Raw genomic sequence first — 24,626 nt, 5'->3', positions numbered from 1 at the left:
CAGCTAAACAACATGGAGACAGAAAGGCTTCAGCTAAACTCAGCTAAATAACATGGAGACAGAAAGGCTTCAGCTAAACTCAGCTAAACAACATGGAGACAGAAAGGAGACAGAAAGGCTTCAGCTAAACTCAGCTAAACAACATGGAGACAGAAAGGAGACAGAAAGGCTTCAGCTAAACTCAGCTAAACAACATGGAGACAGAAAGGCTTCAGCTAAACTCAGCTAAACAACATGGAGACAGAAAGGAGACAGAAAGGCTTCAGCTAAACTCAGCTAAACAACATGGAGACAGAAAGGAGACAGAAAGGCTTCAGCTAAACTCAGCTAAACAACATGGAGACAGAAAGGCTTCAGCTAAACTCAGCTAAACAACATGGAGACAGAAAGGCTTCAGCTAAACTCAGCTAAATAACATGGAGACAGAAAGGCTTCAGCTAAACTCAGCTAAACAACATGGAGACAGAAAGGAGACAGAAAGGCTTCAGCTAAACTCAGCTAAACAACATGGAGACAGAAAGGCTTCAGCTAAACTCAGCTAAACAACATGGAGACAGAAAGGAGACAGAAAGGCTTCAGCTAAACTCAGCTAAACAACATGGAGACAGAAAGGCTTCAGCTAAACTCAGCTAAACAACATGGAGACAGAAAGGCTTCAGCTAAACTCAGCTAAACAACATGGAGACAGAAAGGAGACAGAAAGGCTTCAGCTAAACTCAGCTAAATAACATGGAGACAGAAAGGCTTCAGCTAAACTCAGCTAAACAACATGGAGACAGAAAGGCTTCAGCTAAACTCAGCTAAACAACATGGAGACAGAAAGGAGACAGAAAGGCTTCAGCTAAACTCAGCTAAATAACATGGAGACAGAAAGGCTTCAGCTAAACTCAGCTAAATAACATAGAGAAACATTCTATTTCTCTATATTATTCCTTCTTTAAGCTCATACTGGAGCTCAACTATGCCCATTAAGAAAACCTTAGAGAGAATGAAGAAAATCAAAGAAAACATGAAACAAGCTAGACTAACTCTCTTGGGATCTCCTACACTCCCTCGCAAGAAAAAAAATAATCATCTGAATTTAAAAAACAACAATCCTTAAGCCTAACATAACACTAAGCAAAGCATGACAGGCAACGATAAGCTTAAAGATCAGGTGCCAAAGCATATAACTGTAAGGATTGACGCTGGTAGACGAGAAGCAGGTACAGGGAGTGAACATTGAATTAACAACAGCGTCTGGACATGAACACATAACAACATTAATGCAGACACAGGGAACAAACGGGGGAGCAGACAGTTTTAGACGGGGCAATCAACAAAGGGAAGGAGTCCAGGTGAGTCCAATGAGTGCTGCTGCGCGTAATGACGGTGACAGATGTGCGTAATGAAGGGCCCTCGAGCGCCAGAGAGGGAGAGCGGGAGCAGGCGTGACAATAACACTAAATATAGCCCAGCTCATTTCAGCTCAGCCCAGCCCATACAAACCCTGGAAGAACAAAGGACTAACCAATCACATGCAGCCTTGGAGCGTGGTCCCTGCAGCATGCTTTAGCCTCAGTTAGATACAGCAGCACCAATCAGCACATCCCAATCACTCTCCAATCATGTACCATTGTCAGTCCAAGCCTGTGCCATGAGTGGCCGCAAAACACACTGTCCCCCGTACCTCTGACGTCGCTGACTACATCCCGGCCTTTAAACAACATCCTATGATAAATATAGATTTATTTGAGATTTTCAAGTGATGGGTAAGTTACTGTGTAATGATGATTATCAAACTTAAATCATTATTGATCGTAGGGCTTCAGAAAGTCTAACTAGTTCCTCTCTTGGTCTAAGACCATTGTTCCCATTGATTATCTAACTAACTAGTGAATATTACTAGTGAATAGTCTAACTAACTATTGAAAGTTCGCAGTGAATAGTCTAACTAACTAGTGAATGTTACTAGTGAATAGTCTAACTAACTAATTAATATTCCTAGTGAATAGTCTAACTAACTAGTGAATATTACTAGTGAATAGTCTAACTAATTAATATTCCCAGTGAATAGTCTAACTAACTAATTAATATTCCTAGTGAATAGTCTAGCTAACTAGTGAATATTACTAGTGAATAGTCTAACTAACTAATTAATATTGCTAGTGAATAGTCTAACTAAATAATTAATATTCCTAGTGAATAGTCTAACTACTAGTGAATGTCACTAGTGAATAGTCTAACTAACTAATGAATATTGCTAGTGAATAGTCTAACTAGTGAATATTACTAGTGAATAGTCTAACTAACTAATTAATATTCCTAGTGAATAGTCTAACTAACTAGTGAATATTGCTAGTGAATAGTCTAACTAACTAGTGAATATTGCTAGTGAATAGTCTAACTAACTAGTGAATATTGCTAGTGAATAGTCTAACTAACTAATTCATATTCCTAGTGAATAGTCTAACTAACTAATTAATATTCCTAGTGAATAGTCTAGCTAACTAGTGAATATTACTAGTGAATAGTCTAACTAACTAGTGAATATTACTAGTGAATAGTCTAACTAACTAGTGAAAGTTCGCAGTGAATAGTCTAACTAACTAGTGAATGTTACTAGTGAATAGTCTAACTAACTAGTGAATATTACTAGTGAATAGTCTAACTAATTGATATTCCTAGTGAATAGTCTTAATAAACCACTATTCCTTCATATTCTTCCACCATTCTAGATATATATATATATAAGTATGTAATGTCGATGTCAATGTATTAAATATATGTAAATTGTAAAGTATTTTTGTCTGTAATGTATTTTCTGTCATGAGATGGACCCCAGGATGACTTGCTGTCACCATTGACATCGGCTAATGGGGATGATAATAAAATCATGACTCATTAATTCCCTTGGTTTAAAGAGATGCTTCGGGATGTTGGCAATGAGGCCTTTATCTACTTCCCCAGAGTCAGATGAACTCCTGGATAACATTATTATGTCTCTGCATGCAGTTTGAAGGAAGGGTTTATATGAGACTGTTCACTACCAGGAATAGTGATCTTAAAGGGATTGTGTGATTTTGGCAATGAGGCCTTTATCTACTTCCGTTCCTTTCCTGTCCGTGCTTCCACCTTGACATGTACCAGCCTGTCTCTCCTCATGTCTAAAACCAGTTTCTCTGAATAACAGAGGTCTGAGCTAACTCCCAGCCCTGGAGGACAGTCCTGTTAAACATAGAACTACTTCTGTCCAACACTGAACTAGTTCACTACGCTATTGTTCCTGTCTGCTGGCCGGATAGACTGAGAGAGAGAGGGGGGAGGAGGACAGGAGGGTGAGAAGGAGGGAGGGAAGGAGGGAGAGGAAGGAGAGAGAGGGGGAGGACAGGAGGGTGAGATGGAGGGAGGGAGGGTGAGTTGGGGGGAGAGGGTGGAGAGAGGGGGGGAGGAGGACAGGAGGGAGGGAGGGAGGGAGGGAGAGCGAGAGGGAGGGAGGGATGGACAGGAGGGTGAGATGGAGGGAGGGAGGGTGAGTTGGGGGGAGAGGGTGGAGAGAGGGAGGGAGGGAAGGAAGGAAGGAAGGAAGGAAGGAAGGAAGGAAGGAAGGAGGGAAGGAAGGAAGGAAGGAAGGAAGGAAGGAAGGAAGGAAGGAAGGAAGGAAGGAAGGAAGGAAGGAAGGAAGGAAGGAAGGAAGGAAGGAAGGAAGGAAGGAAGGAAGGAGAGGAAGGAAGGAAGGAAGGAAGGAAGGAAGGAGGGAGGGAAGGGAGGGAGAGGGAGAGGGAGGAGAGAGAGAGGGGAAAGAAGGACAGGAGGGTGAGAGGGAGGGAGGGAGGGAGGGAGAGAGAGAAAGAAGGTGGAAGGGGGGGCCGAGAGGGAGAGGGAGGATAGAGAGAGCGACCGAGAGGGGGCATTGCTCTATCCAAGAGCTAGTCTATCCAATGAATTACTTTCAAAGCTTTTAAACTCTGCTCATGTTGGTGCTAAAACACATTGTAAAAACCCTGAGCCTCACATCATGGTTCACTAAATGACAGTGTCATAAAGGAGCTTTAAAGAAACATGAAAAACGCCATGGAAGAAAATGGTACAACATCCAGGTCAGACTCAGAGGGCAGGCAAGAGTTGACATCGCTCTTAGTTTAGAGCACAAATTCTGTCTTGCAAAATTCCTCATTTGAAGAAGAAGAGGAGGCCGTTCCAAACTAACATGCAGTTCATCCAGCAGGCAGGTTGAAGGTCATACAGGAAGAGGAGCTTCTGTCTACAAAAAAAGGCTGTCCATGTTATAAAAAAATCATCCAAGAAAAATATCTGGAAGCGGATGAAACAAGAGCAACATGCAACAACATACGTTGGTAAACTCCAGATATTTCAAGCAGCTTTACAGCACTTGTCGAAAACCAAACTAAAACTTGTCAGATTATATTGTTTCATCCTACTAGTTATATTCAGAACATGAGGTTAACATGCAGACCGTCATCATTCAGAATATTCATCCAGAACGTGATCCAGGATTAGGGATTAAACAGTGGCAACAGAACTACAACTCAGAACTACAACTGGTCTAAAGTAGTGTACTACGTAGGGAATAGGGGCTCTGTGGACCCTGGTCTAAAGTAGTGCACTACATAGGGAATAGGGGCTCTGTGGACCCTGGTCTAAAGTAGTGCACTACATAGGGAATAGGGGCTCTGTGGACCCTGGTCTAAAGTAGTGCACTACATAGGGAATAGAGGCTCTGTGGACCCCGGTCTAAAGTAGTGCACTACATAGAGAATAGGGACTCTGTGGACCCTGGTCTAAAGTGGTGCACTACATAGGGAATAGGGGCTCTGTGGACCCTGGTCTAAAGTAGTGCACTACATAGGGAATAGGGGCTCTGTGGACCCTGGTCTAAAGTAATGCACTACATAGAGAATAGGGGCTCTGTGGACCCTGGTCTAAAGTAATGCACTACAGAGGGAATAGGGGCTCTGTGGACCCTGGTCTAAAGTAGTGCACTACATAGGGAATAGGGTGCTATTTGAGACAGAACCCGGAGATGTTTAGCCCTTCCTAAGGAGACAGAAGAGAGACGGATCACAGATCAGATCACTGCCCCACTAGCCTCATCGACTGGAGTAGAGAAGAGTTGTAGTTAAGAAGCATTGAAGACCAGTAGAGGACCGCAGGTGGATGCATTGAGGGAGGTAAGAGGCAGAGGGGGCCTTGCAGTCTGCTTGCAGGTTATACAGAGTTCAGTAGGTGGAGGTATAGTAGTGGACTCTGACATGCAGACGCACACGCCTTACGAAGGATAGCAGCGTTTGTCTTCACTGCTCCGCGGAGGAAGTGTAAACGGTGACTGTTACCTGGAAACAGAGAGTGACGGCTGAGAGCACGTGACACGTACGCTCATATTCAGTCACACACACTCACACACAGACAGAATTACTCCCACAACGCAGTCTGCACACAGTCCAACACACTGTACATGTGTAGTCCAAGAGGCCACAGCTCATAGAGGACAAATCACACCACCAGCACTGCACACAATCCTTTCCCCACAGAAACAACTAAAGAACACGAGAGAGAGAGAGAGAGAGAGAGAGAGAGAGAGAGAGAGAGAGAGAGAGAGAGAGAGAGAGAGAGAGAGAGAGAGAGAGAGAGAGAGATATATAGAGTCAGAGGCAGGAGACCTGTTAAATAAACTCTAAAGTCAATATTGAGGAGAGATGCAGTAATAGAACTATGATGTAATTCTAGTTCTGAGGGTGCAGTAATATCCAGCTCAGTTCACTTCAAACCCCTTCTTCTGTTGAGTAGTCCTGGCACAGAGAGACACACAGCCACACAACACACACACTGACTGACTGACAACACACACAACACACACACACGTCACAAGGAACAGAAAGCCCGTCAACACAGGAGACGGGGCCATTGATGACACACCAACACAAAACTGGGAAACCAGAACACACACGGGATACACACACACACACACACACACCGAGGGAGGGGCAGGCATTTACCATGGGTCTCACTGGAGTGACTAAACCAAGCAAACTTCCCCTTCTTCTTGTCAAGCAAGTCGGCCAGGGTCACTCCTTCCTCAAACAAGATGGGACGGTCATTCAGGGTATGCAGTCCACCCAGTGACAAAGATACACACACACACACACACACACACACACACACACACACACACACACACACACACACACACCGCACACACACACACACACACACACACACACACACACACACACACACACACACACACACACACACACAACAAACATGTTACACACACACACATACACATGGTACACCCACATATCACAAAAGACAACATACACACAAGGACTCAAACACAAAACAGTAAATACACACCTGTTTCTGCAGGTCTTAACGTTGAGAATACACAGTCATTGGCATAGTACATTTCATCCCCGTAACACACACGCACACATACACACACACACACACACACACACACACACACACACACACACACACACACACACACACACACACACACACACACACACACACACACACACACACACACACACACACACACACACACACACACACACACATAGACACACACACACACACAGATCAGAGGAATCCATTATCTGGGAGAAAAGGTTCTGGGGCATCAAACAGTGACTGTCCTCAAAGCTTTAACTATACAGCCTCCAGTCTAACATCAATATATAACTATAACTATACAGCCTCCAGTCTAACATCAATATATAACTATAACTATACAGCCTCCAGTCTAACATCAATATATAACTATAACTATACAGCCTCCAGTCTAACATCAATATATAACTATAACTATACAGCCTCCAGTCTAACATCAATATATAACTATAACTATACAGCCTCCAGTCTAACATCAATATATAACTATAACTATACAGCCTCCAGTCTAACATCAATATATAACTATAACTATACAGCCTCCAGTCTAACATCAATATATAACTATAACTATACAGCCTCCAGTCTAACATCAATATATAACTATAACTATACAGCCTCCAGTCTAACATCAATATATAACTATAACTATACAGCCTCCAGTCTAACATCAATATATAACTATAACTATACAGCCTCCAGTCTAACATCAATATATAACTATAATTATACAGCCTCCAGTCTAACATCAATATATAACTATAACTATACAGCCTCCAGTCTAACATCAATATATAACTATAACTATACAGCCTCCAGTCTAACATCAATATATAACTATAACTATACAGCCTCCAGTCTAACATCAATATATAACTATAACTATACAGCCTCCAGTCTAATATCAATATATAACTATAATTATACAGCCTCCAGTCTAACATCAATATATAACTATAACTATACAGCCTCCAGTCTAACATCAATATATAACTATAACTATACAGCCTCCAGTCTAACATCAATATATAACTATAACTATACAGCCTCCAGTCTAATATCAATATATAACTATAACTATACAGCCTCCAGTCTAACATCAATATATAACTATAACTATACAGCCTCCAGTCTAACATCAATATATAACTATAACTATACAGCCTCCAGTCTAACATCAATATATAACTATAACTATACAGCCTCCAGTCTAACATCAATATATAACTATAACTATACAGCCTCCAGTCTAACATCAATATATAACTATAACTATACAGCCTCCAGTCTAACATCAATATATAACTATAACTATACAGCCTCCAGTCTAACATCAATATATAACTATAACTATACAGCCTCCAGTCTAACATCAATATATAACTATAACTATACAGCCTCCAGTCTAACATCAATATATAACTATAACTATACAGCCTCCAGTCTAACATCAATATATAACTATAACTATACAGCCTCCAGTCTAACATCAATATATAACTATAACTATACAGCCTCCAGTCTAACATCAATATATAACTATAACTATACAGCCTCCAGTCTAACATCAATATATAACTATAACTATACAGCCTCCAGTCTAACATCAATATATAACTATAACTATACAGCCTCCAGTCTAACATCAATATATAACTATAACTATACAGCCTCCAGTCTAACATCAATATATAACTATAACTATACAGCCTCCAGTCTAACATCAATATATAACTATAACTATACAGCCTCCAGTCTAACATCAATATATAACTATAACTATACAGCCTCCAGTCTAACATCAATATATAACTATAACTATACAGCCTCCAGTCTAACATCAATATATAACTATAACTATACAGCCTCCAGTCTAACATCAATATATAACTATAACTATACAGCCTCCAGTCTAATATCAATATATAACTATAACTATACAGCCTCCAGTCTAACATCAATATATAACTATAACTATACAGCCTCCAGTCTAACATCAATATATAACTATAATTATACAGCCTCCAGTCTAACATCAATATATAACTATAACTATACAGCCTCCAGTCTAACATCAATATATAACTATAACTATACAGCCTCCAGTCTAATATCAATATATAACTATAACTATACAGCCTCCAGTCTAACATCAATATATAACTATAACTATACAGCCTCCAGTCTAACATCAATATATAACTATAACTATACAGCCTCCAGTCTAATATCAATATATAACTATAACTATACAGCCTCCAGTCTAACATCAATATATAACTATAACTATACAGCCTCCAGTCTAACATCAATATATAACTATAATTATACAGCCTCCAGTCTAACATCAATATATAACTATAACTATACAGCCTCCAGTCTAATATCAATATATAACTATAATTATACAGCCTCCAGTCTAACATCAATATATAACTATAACTATACAGCCTCCAGTCTAATATCAATATATAACTATAACTATACAGCCTCCAGTCTAACATCAATATATAACTATAACTATACAGCCTCCAGTCTAACATCAATATATAACTATAACTATACAGCCTCCAGTCTAACATCAATATATAACTATAACTATACAGCCTCCAGTCTAACATCAATATATAACTATAACTATACAGCCTCCAGTCTAACATCAATATATAACTATAACTATACAGCCTCCAGTCTAATATCAATATATAACTATAACTATACAGCCTCCAGTCTAACATCAATATATAACTATAACTATACAGCCTCCAGTCTAACATCAATATATAACTATAACTATACAGCCTCCAGTCTAACATCAATATATAACTATAACTATACAGCCTCCAGTCTAACATCAATATATAACTATAACTATACAGCCTCCAGTCTAACATCAATATATAACTATAACTATACAGCCTCCAGTCTAACATCAATATATAACTATAACTATACAGCCTCCAGTCTAATATCAATATATAACTATAACTATACAGCCTCCAGTCTAACATCAATATATAACTATAACTATACAGCCTCCAGTCTAACATCAATATATAACTATAACTATACAGCCTCCAGTCTAACATCAATATATAACTATAATTATACAGCCTCCAGTCTAACATCAATATATAACTATAACTATACAGCCTCCAGTCTAACATCAATATATAACTATAACTATACAGCCTCCAGTCTAACATCAATATATAACTATAACTATACAGCCTCCAGTCTAAAATCAATCTGTAACTATAATTATACAGCCTCCAGTCTAACATCAATACTAGTACACTATAAGCTTATACAGCCTCCAGTCTAACATCAATATATAACTATTTATATTGATCGGGATTCCCATAGGGCGGCGCACAATGGGCCACACTTCGTCAGGGTTACAGGAGGGTTTGGTCGGGGGTTTTACTTGGCTCATCACGCTCTAGCGACTCCTTGTGGCGGGCTGGGTGCCTGCCACAGTGTTAAGAAGCGCGGTTTGGCGGGTCATGTTTCAGAGGACGCATGACTCCACCTTTGTCTCCCGAGGCCATTGGGGAGGTGCAGCGATGAGACAAGAGAAAAACAAAAATACAAAAAAAATAAACCATATGTTTCCCATGCCAATCAAGCCCCTTGAATTGGAATTGAATTGACAGAGACCTAGAGACAGAGAGAGACAGACAGAGAGAGAGAAAAACTAAGACAGAAACAGAAACAAAGACAGGGAGAGACAGAGAGACAGACAGAGAGACAGAGAGAGAGAGACAGAGAGAGAGACAGAGAGACCGAGAGAGAGACAGAGAGAGAGACAGAGAGAGAGACAGAGAGAGAGACAGAGAGACCGAGAGAGACAGAGAGAGACAGACAGAGAGACAGACAGAGAGACAGAGAGAGAGACAGAGAGAGAGACAGAGAGACCGAGAGAGACAGAGAGAGACAGACAGAGAGACAGACAGAGAGACAGAGAGAGAGACAGAGAGACAGACAGAGAGACAGAGAGAGAGACAGAGAGAGAGACAGAGAGACAGACAGAGAGACAGAGAGACCGAGACAGACAGAGAGACAGAGAGACCGAGAGAGACAGAGAGAGACAGACAGAGAGACAGACAGAGAGACAGAGAGAGAGACAGAGAGACAGACAGAGAGACAGAGAGAGAGACAGAGAGAGAGACAGAGAGACAGACAGAGAGACAGAGAGAGAGAGACAGAGAGAGAGACAGAGAGACAGACAGAGAGACAGAGAGAGAGAGACAGAGAGAGAGACAGAGAGACCGAGACAGATAGAGACAGGGAGAGAGACAGAGAGAGAGACAGACAGACAGAGAGAGAGAGAGAGACCGATAGAGAGAGTCAGAGAGAGAGTCAGAGAGAGAGTCAGAGAGAGAGACAGAGAGATAGAGAGACAGCGACAGCGACAGCGAGAGAGAGACCGACAGAGAGAGACAGACAGAGAGAGAGAGACAGAGAGACCGATAGAGAGAGAGAGAGAGAGAGAGACAGAGAGATAGAGAGACAGAGAGACAGACAGCGAGAGAGACAGAGCGACAGACTGAGAGAGAGACAGCGACAGAGAGAGGATACAGTCCTGCCTCTAGATGGCAATGTTGCTCAGAGCTCTGTCTGTCATAGATTTGGTCCTTCATCCCCCATCCTAATTTTGCCCTCCCTACTCTTCTCCATACACCATGACACAAGCCCAATTGTTGTTTTTATGCTACAATAACTGTTTTAGTAGATGACAAAATGTACATTGATCAGTATGTGATCTCCTGAGCATGAGGCATAAACAACACTAAAAACTGTCTCTCTAATTCTCTACTAAAAACACGTCTGTCTGGGGGCAAAATAACCAGTCTGTCAATCAATCAATCCACTTCCGTCTCTATCTATCCTCGACAACTGTGGGACAGAAATAAAGTATCTGGCTCATCTCATTTTTTCATTTTCTTTACCCTCTCCCTCTCCCTCTCCCTCTCTCTCTCTCTTGGTCTCCTGATTGCAGAGTGGTATTAAATAGCCTATCTGTCTCACTTGGCTGTATCTTCATTTAGCTACTGTGAGTAAGCCTGGTGACCCGTCTCTCAGTCCCTCAGCCTCAGTCTATCACACCAGGCTTGGCTGACTTCCTACAACCATGAGACCTGCTGAAGGATATTGCAAACATTGTTTAGTAGAAGTGCAGGAATTAAAGCTAAAGTTTAACCCAAGTCATCTGCTCACCACAAGACTGTGTCAGCCTGCTGAGCTAAAGCCTCGAGGGATAAGGCCTTTTATCTCCCTCCTGTCCTCATCTCTACTACTGATCTGTAGGAGTGACCTGTGATGCTGCCTGTCAGCCAGTGTGTGTGTGTTTTGTGAGTGTGTGTGTGTGTGTGTGTGTGTGTGTGTGTGTGTGTGTGTGTGTGTGTGTGTGTGTCTGTGTGTGTGAGCATGCGTGTGTGTTTTTGTGTTTGTGTGTTCCCATCTGAGCTCTGACAACAGGACAGCCCAGGACACAGTAGACCCCTGAGGCCTCAGGATCTCAAAGGCCACGGTGCTAAAATAAGCCTGGGGAACAACAACAACATACTACACTGGACAGCAGCTGATCATATATCTGTCTGGCAGTTTCTGTGTGTTATGTCCAGTCTCTGTGTGTTATGTCCAGTCTCTGTGTGTTATGTCCAGTCTCTGTGTGTTATGTCCAGTCTCTGTGTGTTATGTCTAGTCTCCAGTCTCTGTGTGTTATGTCCAGTCTCCAGTCTCTGTGTATTATGTCTAGTCTCCAGTTTCTGTGTGTTATGTCTAGTCTCTAGTCTCTGTGTGTTATGTCCAGTCTCTGTGTGTAATGTCTAGTCTCTGTGTGTAAAGTCCAGTCTCTGTGTGTTATGTCTAGTCTCCAGTCTCTGTGTGTTATGTCCAGTCTCCAGTCTCTGTGTATTATGTCTAGTCCCCAGTTTCTTTGTGTTATGTCTAATCTCCAGTCTCTATGTGTTATGTCCAGTCTCTGTGTGTAAAGTCTAGTCTCCAGTCTCTATGTGTTATGTCCAGTCTCTGTGTGGTAATTCTAATCTCCAGTCTCTGTGTGTTATGTCTAGTCTCCAGTCTCTGTGTGTTAAGTCTAGTCTCCAGTCTCTGTGTGTTAAGTCTAGTCTCTGTGTGGTATGTCTAGTCTCTGTGTGGTAAGTCTAATCTCCAGTCTCTGTGTGTTATGTCTAGTCTCCAGTCTCTGTGTGTTATGTCTAGTCTCCAGTCTCTGTGTGTTATGTCTAGTCTCCAGTTTCTGTGTGTTATGTCTAGTCTCCAGTTTCTGTGTGTTATGTCTAATCTCCAGTCTCTATGAGTTATGTCCAGTCTCTGTGTGTAAAGTCCAGTCTCCAGTCTGTGTGTTAAGTCCAGTCTCCAGTCTCTGTGTGTTATGTCTAGTCTCCAGTCTCTGTGTGTTAAGTCTAGTCTCCAGTCTCTGTGTGTTAAGTCGAGTCTCCAGTCTCTGTGTGTTAAGTCTAGTCTCCAGTCTCTGTGTGTTAAGTCTAGTCTCCAGTCTCTGTGTGTTATGTCCAGTCTCCAGTCTCTGTGTGTTATGCCCAGTCTCCAGTCTCTGTGTGTTATGTCTAGTCTCTGTGTGTTATGTCTAGTCTGCAGTCTCTGTGTGATATGTCCAGTCTCCAGTCTCTGTGTGTTATGTCCAGTCTCCAGTCTCTGTGTGTTATGTCTAGTCTTTGTGTGTTATGTCTAGTCTCTGTGTGTTATGTCTAGTCTGCAGTCTCTGTGTGATATGTCCAGTCTCCAGTCTCTGTGTATGTCTAGTCTCTGTGTGGTATGTCCAATCTCCAGTCTCTATGTGTTATGTCCAGTCTCTGTGTGTAAAGTCTAGTCTCCAGTCTCTATGTGTTATGTCCAGTCTCTGTGTGGTAAGTCTAATCTCCAGTCTCTGTGTGTTATGTCTAGTCTCCAGTCTCTGTGTGTTATGTCTAGTCTCCAGTCTCTGTGTGTAATGTCTAGTCTCCAGTCTCTGTGTGTTATGTCTAGTCTATGTGTGGTATGTCTAGTCTCTGTGTGTTATGTCCAGTCTCTGTGTGGTATGTCTAGTCTCTGTGTGGTATGTCTAATCTCCAGTCTCTATGTGTTATGTCCAGTCTCTGTGTGTAAAGTTTAGTCTCTGTGTGTTATGTCCAGTCTCTGTGTGTTATGTCTAGTCTCCAGTCTCTGTGTGTTATGTCTAGTCTCTGTGTGGTATGTCTAGTCTCTGTGTGTTAAGTCTAGTCTCCAGTCTCTGTGTGTTATGTCCAGTCTCCAGTCTCTGTGTGTTATGTCTAGTCTCCAGTCTCTGTGTGTTATGTCCAGTCTCTGTGTGTTATGTCTAGTCTCCAGTCTCTGTGTGTTAAGTCTAGTCTCTGTGTGTTATGTCTAGTCTCTGTGTGTTATGTCTAGTCTCTGTGTGTTATGTCCAGTCTCTGTGTGTTATGTCTAGTCTCTGTGTGTTATGTCTAGTCTCCAGTCTCTGTGTGTTATGTCCAGTCTCTGTGTGTTATCTCTAGTCTCTGTGTGTTATGTCTAGTCTCCAGTCTCTGTGTGTTGTCTAGTCTCCAGTCTCTGTGTGTTATGTTCAGTCTCTGTGTGTTATGTCCAGTCTCCAGTCTCTGTGTGTTATGTCTAGTCTCTGTGTGTTATGTCCAGTCTCTGTGTGTTATGTCTAGTCTCCAGTCTCTGTGTGTTATGTCTAGTCTCCAGTCTCTGTGTGTTATGTCCAGTCTCTGTGTGTTATGTCCAGTCTCCAGTCTCTGTGTGTTATGTCCAGTCTCCAGTCTCTGTGTGTTATGTCTAGTCTCCAGTCTCTGTGTGTTATGTCCAGTCTCTGTGTGTTATGTCTAGTCTCCAGTCTCTGTGTGTTATGTCCAGTCTCTGTGTGTTATGTCTAATCTCCAGTCTCTGTGTGTTATGTCCAGTCTCTGTGTGTTATGTCTAGTCTCTGTGTGTTATGTCTAGTCTCTGTGTGGTATGTCTAGTCTCTGTGTGGTATGTCTAGTCTCCAGTCTCTATGTGTTATGTCCATTCTCTGTGTGTAAAGTCTAGTCTCTGTGTGGTATGTCTAGTCTCTGTGTATTATGTCTAGTCTCTGTGTTATGTCTAGTCTCCAGTCTCTGTGTGTTAAGTCTAGTCTTCAGTCTCTGTGTGTTATGTCTAGTCTCTGTGTGTTATGTCTAGTCTCCAGTCTCTGTGTGTTATGTCTAGTCTCTGTGTGTTATGTCTAGTCTCCAGTCTCTGTGTGTTATGTCCAGTCTCTGTGTGTTATGTCTAGTCTCCAGTCTCTGTGTGTTATGTCCAGTCTCTGTGTGTTATGTCCAGTCTCCAGTCTCTGTGTGTTATGTCTAGTCTCTGTGTGTTATGTCTAGTCTCCAGTCTCTGTGTGTTATGTCTAGTCTCCAGTCTCTGTGTGTTATGTCCAGTCTCTGTGTGTTATGTCCAGTCTCCAGTCTCTGTGTGTTATGTCCAGTCTCCAGTCTCTGTGTGTTATGTCTAGTCTCCAGTCTCTGTGTGTTATGTCCAGTCTCTGTGTGTTATGTCTAGTCTCCAGTCTCTGTGTGTTATGTCCAGTCTCTGTGTGTTATGTCTAGTCTCCAGTCTCTTTGTGATATGTCCAGTCTCCAGTCTCTGTGTGTTATGTCCAGTCTCCAGTCTCTGTGTGTTATGTCCAGTCTCCAGTCTCTGTGTGTTATGTCTAGTCTCCAGTCTCTGTGTGTTATGTCCAGTCTCTGTGTGTTATGTCCAGTCTCCAGTCTCTGTGTGTTATGTCCAGTCTCCAGTCTCTGTGTGTTAAGTCTAGTCTCCAGTCTCTCTGTGTTATTTCTAGTCTCCAGTCTCTGTGTGTTATGTCCAGTCTCCAGTCTATGTGTGTTAAGTCTAGTCTCCAGTCTCTGTGTGTTATGTCTAGTCTCCAGTCTCTGTGTGTTATGTCCAGTCTCCAGTCTCTGTGATTCTGAATGTTCTGAATCTTCCAGTGGGGTCTTTCTCTAACATATCATTACTATTATATCAGATAGTCAAATTTAGTCTCCTAATACATCCAATAATAAGCAGCGAGCTCTGTTGTCATAGCAGTGCAGGTTTCCCCTAACAACTTTTGAGGATTTTACATTTTGTGGAGGTCGTCATCAAAGCAGTTTGCGCGGGTCGTAAAAAACTAAATGAGCACGACCCGAGCTGATTTAGTCCCCCTATGTCCCGGTGGTCGTAAGGAGAAGCGGACCAAAGTGCAGCGTGTGTGTCGTTCCACATTTTATTTACACTGTGAAACTATGCAATACATAAACTAAAGAACAAAACAACAAACCGTGACGCAGAGGTGAAACATACACTACTCAAAAAACAATCTCCCACAAACCCAGGTGGAAAAAAAACCCTACTTAAGTATGATCTCCAATTAGAGACAACGAGGACCAGCTGCCTCTAACTGGAGATCATCCCAAACAAAACCCCAACATAGAAATACAAAACTAGACCCTGACAACATAGAAATAGAAAACATAGAAAACCACCCCGTCACGCCCTGACCTACTCTACCATAGAAAATAACATATTTCTATGGTCAGGACGTGACACCCTAATTCTGGCCATCATCCTTCAAGGGTATAACCTCCAATAACTTTTGAACGTATTATGATGGAGACGCGAGGTTTCAACCATTGGTTTTCTTAGAAGATTATCTACACGATAATATTATTTTACCCAATGGTCAAAAGACGCGTTTTGATTGGACACCCTACTGTACAGGGAGAATGGTGCCATTTGGGATGCATCCATACACATACTGGGGCTCCAGGGCTCCAGGGCTCCAGGGCTCCAGGGCTCCAGGGCCGCAGGGACCCAGGGCTCCAGGGCCGCAGGGACCCAGGGCTCCAGGGCTGCAGGGACCCAGGGCTCCAGGGTTAAAAATAAAGGTTAAAAATAAATACAAAATAATATGCGCACCTGTGTGGCCAGTCAGACAAACAGTGCTGGCGGTCTGCCACTGAGAGAGAGAGGCTGTAGACAGTGAGTTGATTAGCCACCCCATCACTCAGCACTACTCTGGCCCTCACTATATGGTCTAAACAGAATCCTTGGGACGTCCCAACTCTGATGTCACCCAATTAAAGTGAAATGTTAGTGGACCACACTACGCCAACAGAAGACTTCCCCCCACCAAATACAGACCATAGTCCCTACTCTAAATCCATGTCTACAGTACTAGGTGACCCCAACGCCTGACCTACAGTACTAGGTGACCCCTGACCTACAGTACTAGGTGACCCCAACGCCTGACCTACAGTACTAGGTGACCCCAACGCCTGACCTACAGTACTAGGTGACCACAATGACCTGGCCTACAGTACTAGGTGACCCCTGACCTACAGTACTAGGTGACCCCAACGCCTGACCTACAGTACTAGGTGACCCCTGACCTACAGTACTAGGTGACCCCAACGCCTGACCTACAGTACTAGCTGATCTCAACGACCTGACCTACAGTACTAGGTGACCCCAACGCCTGACCTACAGTACTAGGTGACCCCAACGCCTGACCTACAGTACTAGGTGACCCCAACGCCTGACCTACAGTACTAGGTGACTCCAACGACCTGACCTACAGTACTAGGTGACCCCTGACCTACAGTACTAGGTGACCCCAACGCCTGACCTACAGTACTAGGTGACCCCTGACCTACAATACTAGGTGACCCCTGACCTACAGTACTAGGTGACCCCAACGACCTGACCTACAGTACTAGGTGACCCCTGACCTACAGTACTAGGTGACCACAACGACCTGACCTACAGTACTAGGCAGCCAGCCAGCCAGCCAGCCAGCCAGCCAGCCAGCCAGCCAGCCAGCCAGACAGACAGACAGACAGACAGACAGACAGACAGACAGACAGACAGACAGACAGACAGACAGGCAGAGAGACAGACAGACAGACAGACAGACAGACAGACAGACAGACAGACAGACAGACAGACAGACAGACAGACAGACAGACAGACACTCAGAGAGACAGACAGACAGACAGACAGACAGACAGACAGACAGACAGACAGACAGACAGACAGACAGACAGACAGACAGACAGACAGACAGACAGACAGACAGACAGACAGACAGACAGACAGACAGACAGACGGACAGACGGGCAGACAGAGACAGGCAGTCAGATCTCATTAACACAGGTAATGGTAATGGGACACAGTGAGAGGCAGCAGGTTTGGACCATGAACACAGAGAAGATAAAACATCTTCAACTGTTGAAGCCAATGACATCCACTCACCGGTCACTGTGGGTGTACCATAGGTGCAGATGTGTGAGTGAGACAGAGGGAAAGGGGAGGAATGAGTCAGGGAGAAAGAGAGGGATATGGCAGTAGACAGGCTTGGCTAATCAAATATGAGGAAAATAGATTCAGTTGTAAATGACTTTTGATGTTTGAAGCAGAGAGAGAGAGAGAGAGAAAACTAACCGGTGCCCCCGCACATTGACTCTGTATCGGTACCCCCCTGTATATAGTCTATCTATTTTACTGCTGCTCTTTAATTTTAACACCTGTTGTATTCGGCGAATGTGACTAACACCATTTGATTTGATTTGATTTGAGAGAGAGAGAGAAAGACAGAGCGAGACGTCGAGGATGGAAAGAGAGAGAAGAGAGAGGTCGAGAGAGAGCGATAGAAAGAGAGAGCGAGAGAGATAGTGAGAGAGAAAGAGAGAAAGAGAGAGAGAGAGAGATATATATAGTGAGAGAGAAGAGAGAGAGAGAGAGAGAGAGAGAGAGAGAGAGAGAGATATAGTGAGAGAGAAAGAGAGAGAGAGAGAGAGAGATATATATAGTGAGAGAGAAAGAGAGAGAGAGAGAGAGAGAGAGAGCGATACATAAAGAGATAAAGGTAGAATAAGGGAGAGAAGCTGGGTCTCTCTTCACATCTACATGAAGGCCAGGAGGATAAAGTCTGTGTTACGGTCATGCTTCTCTCTATGAAGCCAGTGTAGAATCTTCCATTACAGCCCTGACTGAGCCTGGCTCAGAGGACGACAGAGGGACAGCACTGCTACTGTACTGTGATTTACATGTACATTAGAGACATTATGGCCTGTTCCTTCTACATCAGCAGCAGTTGAGCTTGTAACAGGTCTCTGCTTGATGCCAAAGTCAATGTGTGTGTGTGTGTGTGTGTGTGTGTGTGTGTGTGTGTGTGTGTGTGTGTGTGTGTGTGTGTGTGTGTGTGTGTACAGTAGGAGTGCTTTGTCTGACACAGCAAATCTCAGGCTTCCTGGTGTTCATTACCCCCTAACCCCTCCCCCATCTTTACCCCCTCCCCCATCTTTACCCCCTCACCCATCTTTACCCCCTCCCCCATCTTAACCCCCGTCCCCCATCGTAACTCCAGCATGGTGGTGTTAGGGGGAATGGTATCGTAGCATGGTGGTGTTAGGGGGAATGGTATCGTAGCATGGTGGTGTTAGGGGGAATGGTATCACAGCATGGTGGTGTTAGGAGGAATGGTATCGTATCATGGTGGTGTTAGGGGGAATGGTATCGTAGCATGGTGGTGTTAGGGGGAATGGTATCGTAGCATGGTGGTGTTAGGGGGAATGGTATCGTAGCATGGTGGTGTTAGGGGGAATGGTATCGTAATCATGGTGGTGTTAGGGGGAATGGTATCGTAGGCATGGTGGTGTTAGGGGGAATGGTATCACAGCATGGTGGTGTTAGGGGGAATGGTATCACAGCATGGTGGTGTTAGGGGGAATGGTATCACAGCATGGTGGTGTTAGGGGGAATGGTATCACAGCATGGTGGTGTTAGGGGGAATGGTATCGTAGCATGGTGGTGTTAGGGGGAATGGTATCACAGCATGGTGGTGTTAGGAGGAATGGTATCGTAGCATGGTGGTGTTAGGGGGAATGGTATCGTAGCATGGTGGTGTTAGGGGGAATGGTATCGTAGCATGGTGGTGTTAGGGGGAATGGTATCGTAGCATGGTGGTGTTAGGGGGAATGGTATCGTAGCATGGTGGTGTTAGGGGGAATGGTATCGTAGCATGGTGGTGTTAGGGGGAATGGTATCACAGCATGGTGGTGTTAGGGGGAATGGTATCACAGCATGGTGGTGTTAGGGGGAATGGTATCACAGCATGGTGGTGTTAGGGGGAATGGTATCGTAGCATGGTGGTGTTAGGGGGAATGGTATCGTAGCATGGTGGTGTTAGGGGGAATGGTATCACAGCATGGTGGTGTTAGGGGGAATGGTATCACAGCATGGTGGTGTTAGGGGGAATGGTATCACAGCATGGTGGTGTTAGGGGGAATTCATAGCCCATTGACCGTAGAGGGGAGAGACTGCCAATCCCATCCACTGTGATTTAGGACCACGCTGCAATGAACTGCCTGGGAGGCCCTGTACTGAGCTACAGGATAGGAGAGACAACTCATTCACACACACACACACACACACACACACACACACACACACACACACACACACACACACACACACACACACACACACACACACACACACACACACACACACACACTCTGTACTGATGGTAGAGCGCTCGGAGGCTCAGGTGGAAAAGTATTGATTGCCACAACTGTTGCACTTGATTGGTAACTCCTCTCTGACAATACTCATTTGCCCAACACACACACGCCCGGTGCACACACACACACGTAAACCTACACACACCCAACACAAATGACACCTACATACAAACACACAACTAATCCCACCATCCTCCATTTCATTGAATCTTGTCCACCTCCATAACCTCCCTCTCTTTCCCTCCCTCCTCTCCCCAGACTGCACTCACGGTTTCTGGGCTTCTCCTCGTCGAGCCCCTCCTCCTCGTTCTCTGGGTCAATGTCTTCAGCCTGTGTGATCCAGTCCAGATAACCCTTCAGGTCCTCCTCCAGCTGTTGCTTCTCTCTCAGCTTCTGGAAGTCTCCTCTGGCCTTGGCCTTCTCTCTCTCCTTGGAAAACTCTCTGCAAGGACAGGAGAGGAGGAGAGGAGATGGAGGAGAAGAGGAGAGGATGGAGGAGGAGATGAGAGGAGAGGAGGAGAGGATGGAGGAGAGGAGGACAGGAGAGGAGGAGAGGAGATGGAGGAGAAGAGGAGAGGATGGAGGAGGAGATGAGAGGAGAGGAGGAGAGGATGGAGGAGGAGAGGATGGAGGAGAGGAGGAGGACAGGAGAGGAGGAGAGGAGATAGAGGAGAGGATGGATGGAGGAGGAGATGGAGGAGAAGAGGAGAGGATGGAGGAGGAGAAGATTGGGGGTGGGAGATGAAAGGATGGAGGAGAGAGAGAGGAAGAGGAGGAGGAGGAGAGGAGGAGGAGGAGAGGAGGAGAGGAGGGGGTGGAGGAGAGGAGAGGAGGAGGAGAGAAGGAGGAGGAGAGAGGAAGAGGAGGAGAGAGAGAGGAAGAGGAGGAGGAGGAGGAGGAGAGAGAGGAGAGGAGGCGGAGGTGAGAGAGGAAGAGGAGGAGGGGGTGGAGAGAGAGGAAGAGGAGGAGGAGGAGAAAGGAAGAGGAGGAGGAGGAGAGAGAGGAAGAGGAGGAGAGGATGGAGGAGAGGAGAGGAGGAGGAGAGAAGGAGGAGGAGAGAGGAAGAGGAGGAGAGAGAGAGGAAGAGGAGGAGGAGGAGGAGGAGAGAGAGGAAGAGGAGGCGGAGGTGAGAGAGGAAGAGGAGGAGGGGGTGGAGAGAGAGGAAGAGGAGGAGGAGAGAGAGGAAGAGGAGGATGGAAAGGGAGGAGAGAGTGGATCTGAAAACCCATTGTAACAACAGATTCTTTTTTAAACAACAGAGTTTTTTTCTGAGCAAACAGTATCCCTATTAGAAAAGGAAAAAGAAAGTGAATTTAAAGCAAGAAATCTAATTCTCAACACAATCAGTTGCCCAATTTGTCCCACTGTAGATACAGAATAAATACTTTTGTCAAGGAACAAGAAACAAGCCACAGATATGGAAATATGAGTATTGCATATACACTGAGTGGACAAAACATTAGGAACACCTTTTTACTTTCCATGACGTAGACTGACCAGGTGAATCCAGGTGAAAGAAGCTATGATCCCTTATTGATGTCAATCAGTGTAGATGAAGGGGAGGAGACAGGTTAAAGAATGATTTTAAGCCTTGAGACAGTTGAGACATGGATGGTGTATGTGTCAGAGGGTGAATGGGCAAGACTAAATATTTAAGAGCCTTTGAACAGGGTATAGTAGTAGGCTCCAGGCTCACTGGTTTGTGTCAAGAACTGCAACGCTGCTGGGTTTTTCACGCTCACCCCTATCGACGAAGAAAATCGCAGTCCCCCCCCACCCACAAACTTCTTCCCGCGTCTATATACAACTGTGGGAAGCATTAGTAGGAAGGTGTTCTTAATGTTTCGTACACTCAGTGTATTTTAGGTGGTGAGACTTCAACAATTACTATAAGCAACAGGAGAGAGAACTCAGCTGCATGCACTAGAAAGAAGGAATGGTGAAATACACAGATCTGGAGGACGCTACGTCATTCACTTTGTAGCATCCTTCTCAAGTGATGCAATAGAATGAAAGGTGAAGAGTGTGATGAGACTCTGAATAACAAACAATACTTTTAACTTCTACCGTTCTACTCTTTGGAATTCAGCTAGTGGATCTACATGTGGGTTCCAAACAGCACCCTGTTCCCTATGGGCCCTGGTCAAACAGCACCCTGTTCCCTATGGGGCCCTGGTCAAACAGCACCCTGTTCCCTATGGGCCCTGGTCAAACAGCACCCTGTTCCCTATGGGCCCTGGTCAAACAGCACCCTGTTCCCTATGGGCCCTGGTCAAACAGCACCCTGTTCCCTATGGGCCCTGGTCAAACATCACCCTGCTCCCTATGGGCCCTGGTCAAACAGCACCCTGTTCCCTATGGGCCCTGGTCAAACAGCACCCTGTTCCCTATGGGCCCTGGTCAAACAGCACCCTGTTCCCTATGGGCCCTGGTCAAACAGCACCCTGTTCCCTATGGGGCCCTGGTCAAACAGCACCCTGTTCCCTATGGGCCCTGGTCAAACAGCACCCTGTTCACTATGGGCCCTGGTCAAACAGCACCCTGTTCCCTATGGGCCCTGGTCAAACAGCACCCTGTTCCCTATGGGGCCCTGGTCAAACAGCACCCTGTTCCCTATGGGCCCTGGTCAAACAGCACCCTGTTCCCTATGGGCCCTGGTCAAACAGCACCCTGTTCCCTATGGGCCCTGGTCAAACAGCACCCTGTTCCCTATGGGCCCTGGTCAAACAGCACCCTGTTCCCTATGGGCCCTGGTCAAACAGCACCCTGTTGCCTATAGGCCCTGGTCAAACAGCACCCTGTTCCCTATGGGCCCTGGTCAAACAGCACCCTGTTCCCTATGGGGCCCTGGTCAAACAGCACCCTGTTCCCTATGGGCCCTGGTCAAACAGCACCCTGTTCCCTATGGGGCCTGGTCAAACAGCACCCTGTTCCCTATGGGCCCTGGTCAAACAGCACCCTGTTCCCTATGGGCCCTGGTCAAACAGCACCCTGTTCCCTATGGGCCCTGGTCAAACAGCACCATGTTCCCTATGGGGCCCTGGTCAAACAGCACCCTGTTCCCTATGGGCCCTGGTCAAACAGCACCCTGTTGCCTATGGGCCCTGGTCAAACAGCACCCTGTTCCCTATGGGGCCCTGGTCAAACAGCACCCTGTTCCCTATGGGCCCTGGTCAAACAGCACCCTGTTCCCTATGGGCCCTGGTCAAACAGCACCCTGTTCCCTATGGGCCCCTGGTCAAACAGCACCCTGTTCCCTATGGGCCCCTGGTCAAACAGCACTCTGTTCCCTATGGGGCCCTGGTCAAACAGCACCCTGTTCCCTATGGGGCCCTGGTCAAACAGCACCCTGTTCCCTATGGGCCCTGGTCAAACATCACCCTGTTCCCTATGGGCCCTGGTCAAACAGCACCCTGTTCCCTATGGGGCCCTGGTCAAACATCACCCTGTTCCCTATGGGCCCTGGTCAAACAGCACCCTGTTCCCTATGGGCCCTGGTCAAACAGCACCCTGTTCCCTATGGGGCCCTGGTCAAACAGCACCCTGTTCCCTATGGGCCCTGGTCAAACAGCACCCTGTTCCCTATGGGCCCTGGTCAAACAGCACCCTGTTCCCTATGGGCCCTGGTCAAACAGCACCCTGTTCCCTATGGGCCCTGGTCAAACATCACCCTGTTCCCTATGGGGCCCTGGTCAAACAGCACCCTGTTCCCTATGGGCCCTGGTCAAACAGCACCCTGTTCCCTATGGGGCCCTGGTCAAACAGCACCCTGTTCCCTATGGGGCCCTGGTCAAACAGCACCCTGTTCCCTATGGGCCCTGGTCAAACAGCACCCTGTTCCCTATGGGGCCCTGGTCAAACAGCACCCTGTTCCCTATGGGCCCTGGTCAAACAGCACCCTGTTCCCTATGGGGCCCTGGTCAAACAGCACCCTGTTCCCTATGGGGCCCTGGTCAAACAGCACCCTGTTCCCTATGGGGCCCTGGTCAAACAGCACCCTGTTGCCTATGGGCCCTGGTCAAACAGCACCCTGTTCCCTATGGGCCCTGGTCAAACAGCACCCTGTTGCCTATAGGCCCTGGTCAAATATAACTGTATTCCTTATGGGCCCTGGTCAAAAGCACCCTATTCCCTATGGGCCCTGGTCAAAAGTAGTGCACTATAAAGGGAGCAGGTTTCCATTTGGGATGCATGGTTACCACTAGGGCCTACACAGCTTCCCACCTCCCTGGTTGGTATTTGAGGAAATCACTGTGTTGGTGAGTGGTGTTTGAGTGGAGTATTGGTCACCTGGGAAGTTCTGAAATTACAGTCCCACACCACAGACTCTCTCTACAGGGCTGAGTATGTCTAGCACTGCTGGCCCACGGCCCTGTCTCCGTCCCAAATGGAAACCTATTCCCTTTATAATGCACTACTTTTGACCAGGGCCCATTGACAGGGGACACGATAGGGTCAAAACTAGTGAACTATATAGGGAATAGGGAGACATTTGGAACACAACCCCAGGATACCTGATACAATAACTGGGAAGATGGATGAGACAAACTGACGGAGATTCAAATAGAGAGGAAATGGTCCCAGTAGTCTTTCAGTTTCTCCACGTCCTGTCTCCTGTTGTCTATAAGCACCCTTAGTATTTTATTTAACTAGGCGAGTCAGTTAAGAACAAAT

The 24,626-nt window shown here is 45.3% G+C and overlaps 1 protein-coding gene across 2 annotated transcripts in view; it reads right to left on the bottom strand.

Moving 5' to 3' along the window:
• Positions 1-24,626, bottom strand: part of cacna1c (calcium voltage-gated channel subunit alpha1 C) — a 587,915-nt gene that overhangs the window by 133,457 nt on the left and 429,832 nt on the right. For both annotated transcript variants that reach the window (XM_082977959.1, XM_082977960.1), the window contains exon 9: positions 20,222-20,394. In XM_082977959.1, the coding sequence (XP_082834085.1) occupies positions 20,222-20,394 (173 nt within the window). The remainder of the gene's footprint in view (positions 1-20,221; positions 20,395-24,626) is intronic.

The sequence above is a fragment of the Salmo salar genome, chromosome 07 (assembly GCF_965601325.2).
Source record: "Salmo salar chromosome 07, fSalSal1, whole genome shotgun sequence".
NCBI classification, from domain to species: Eukaryota; Metazoa; Chordata; class Actinopteri; order Salmoniformes; family Salmonidae; genus Salmo; species Salmo salar.
The sequence above is the reverse complement of the archived record's forward strand: the minus strand, read 5'-3'. Positions and strand labels throughout refer to the sequence as shown.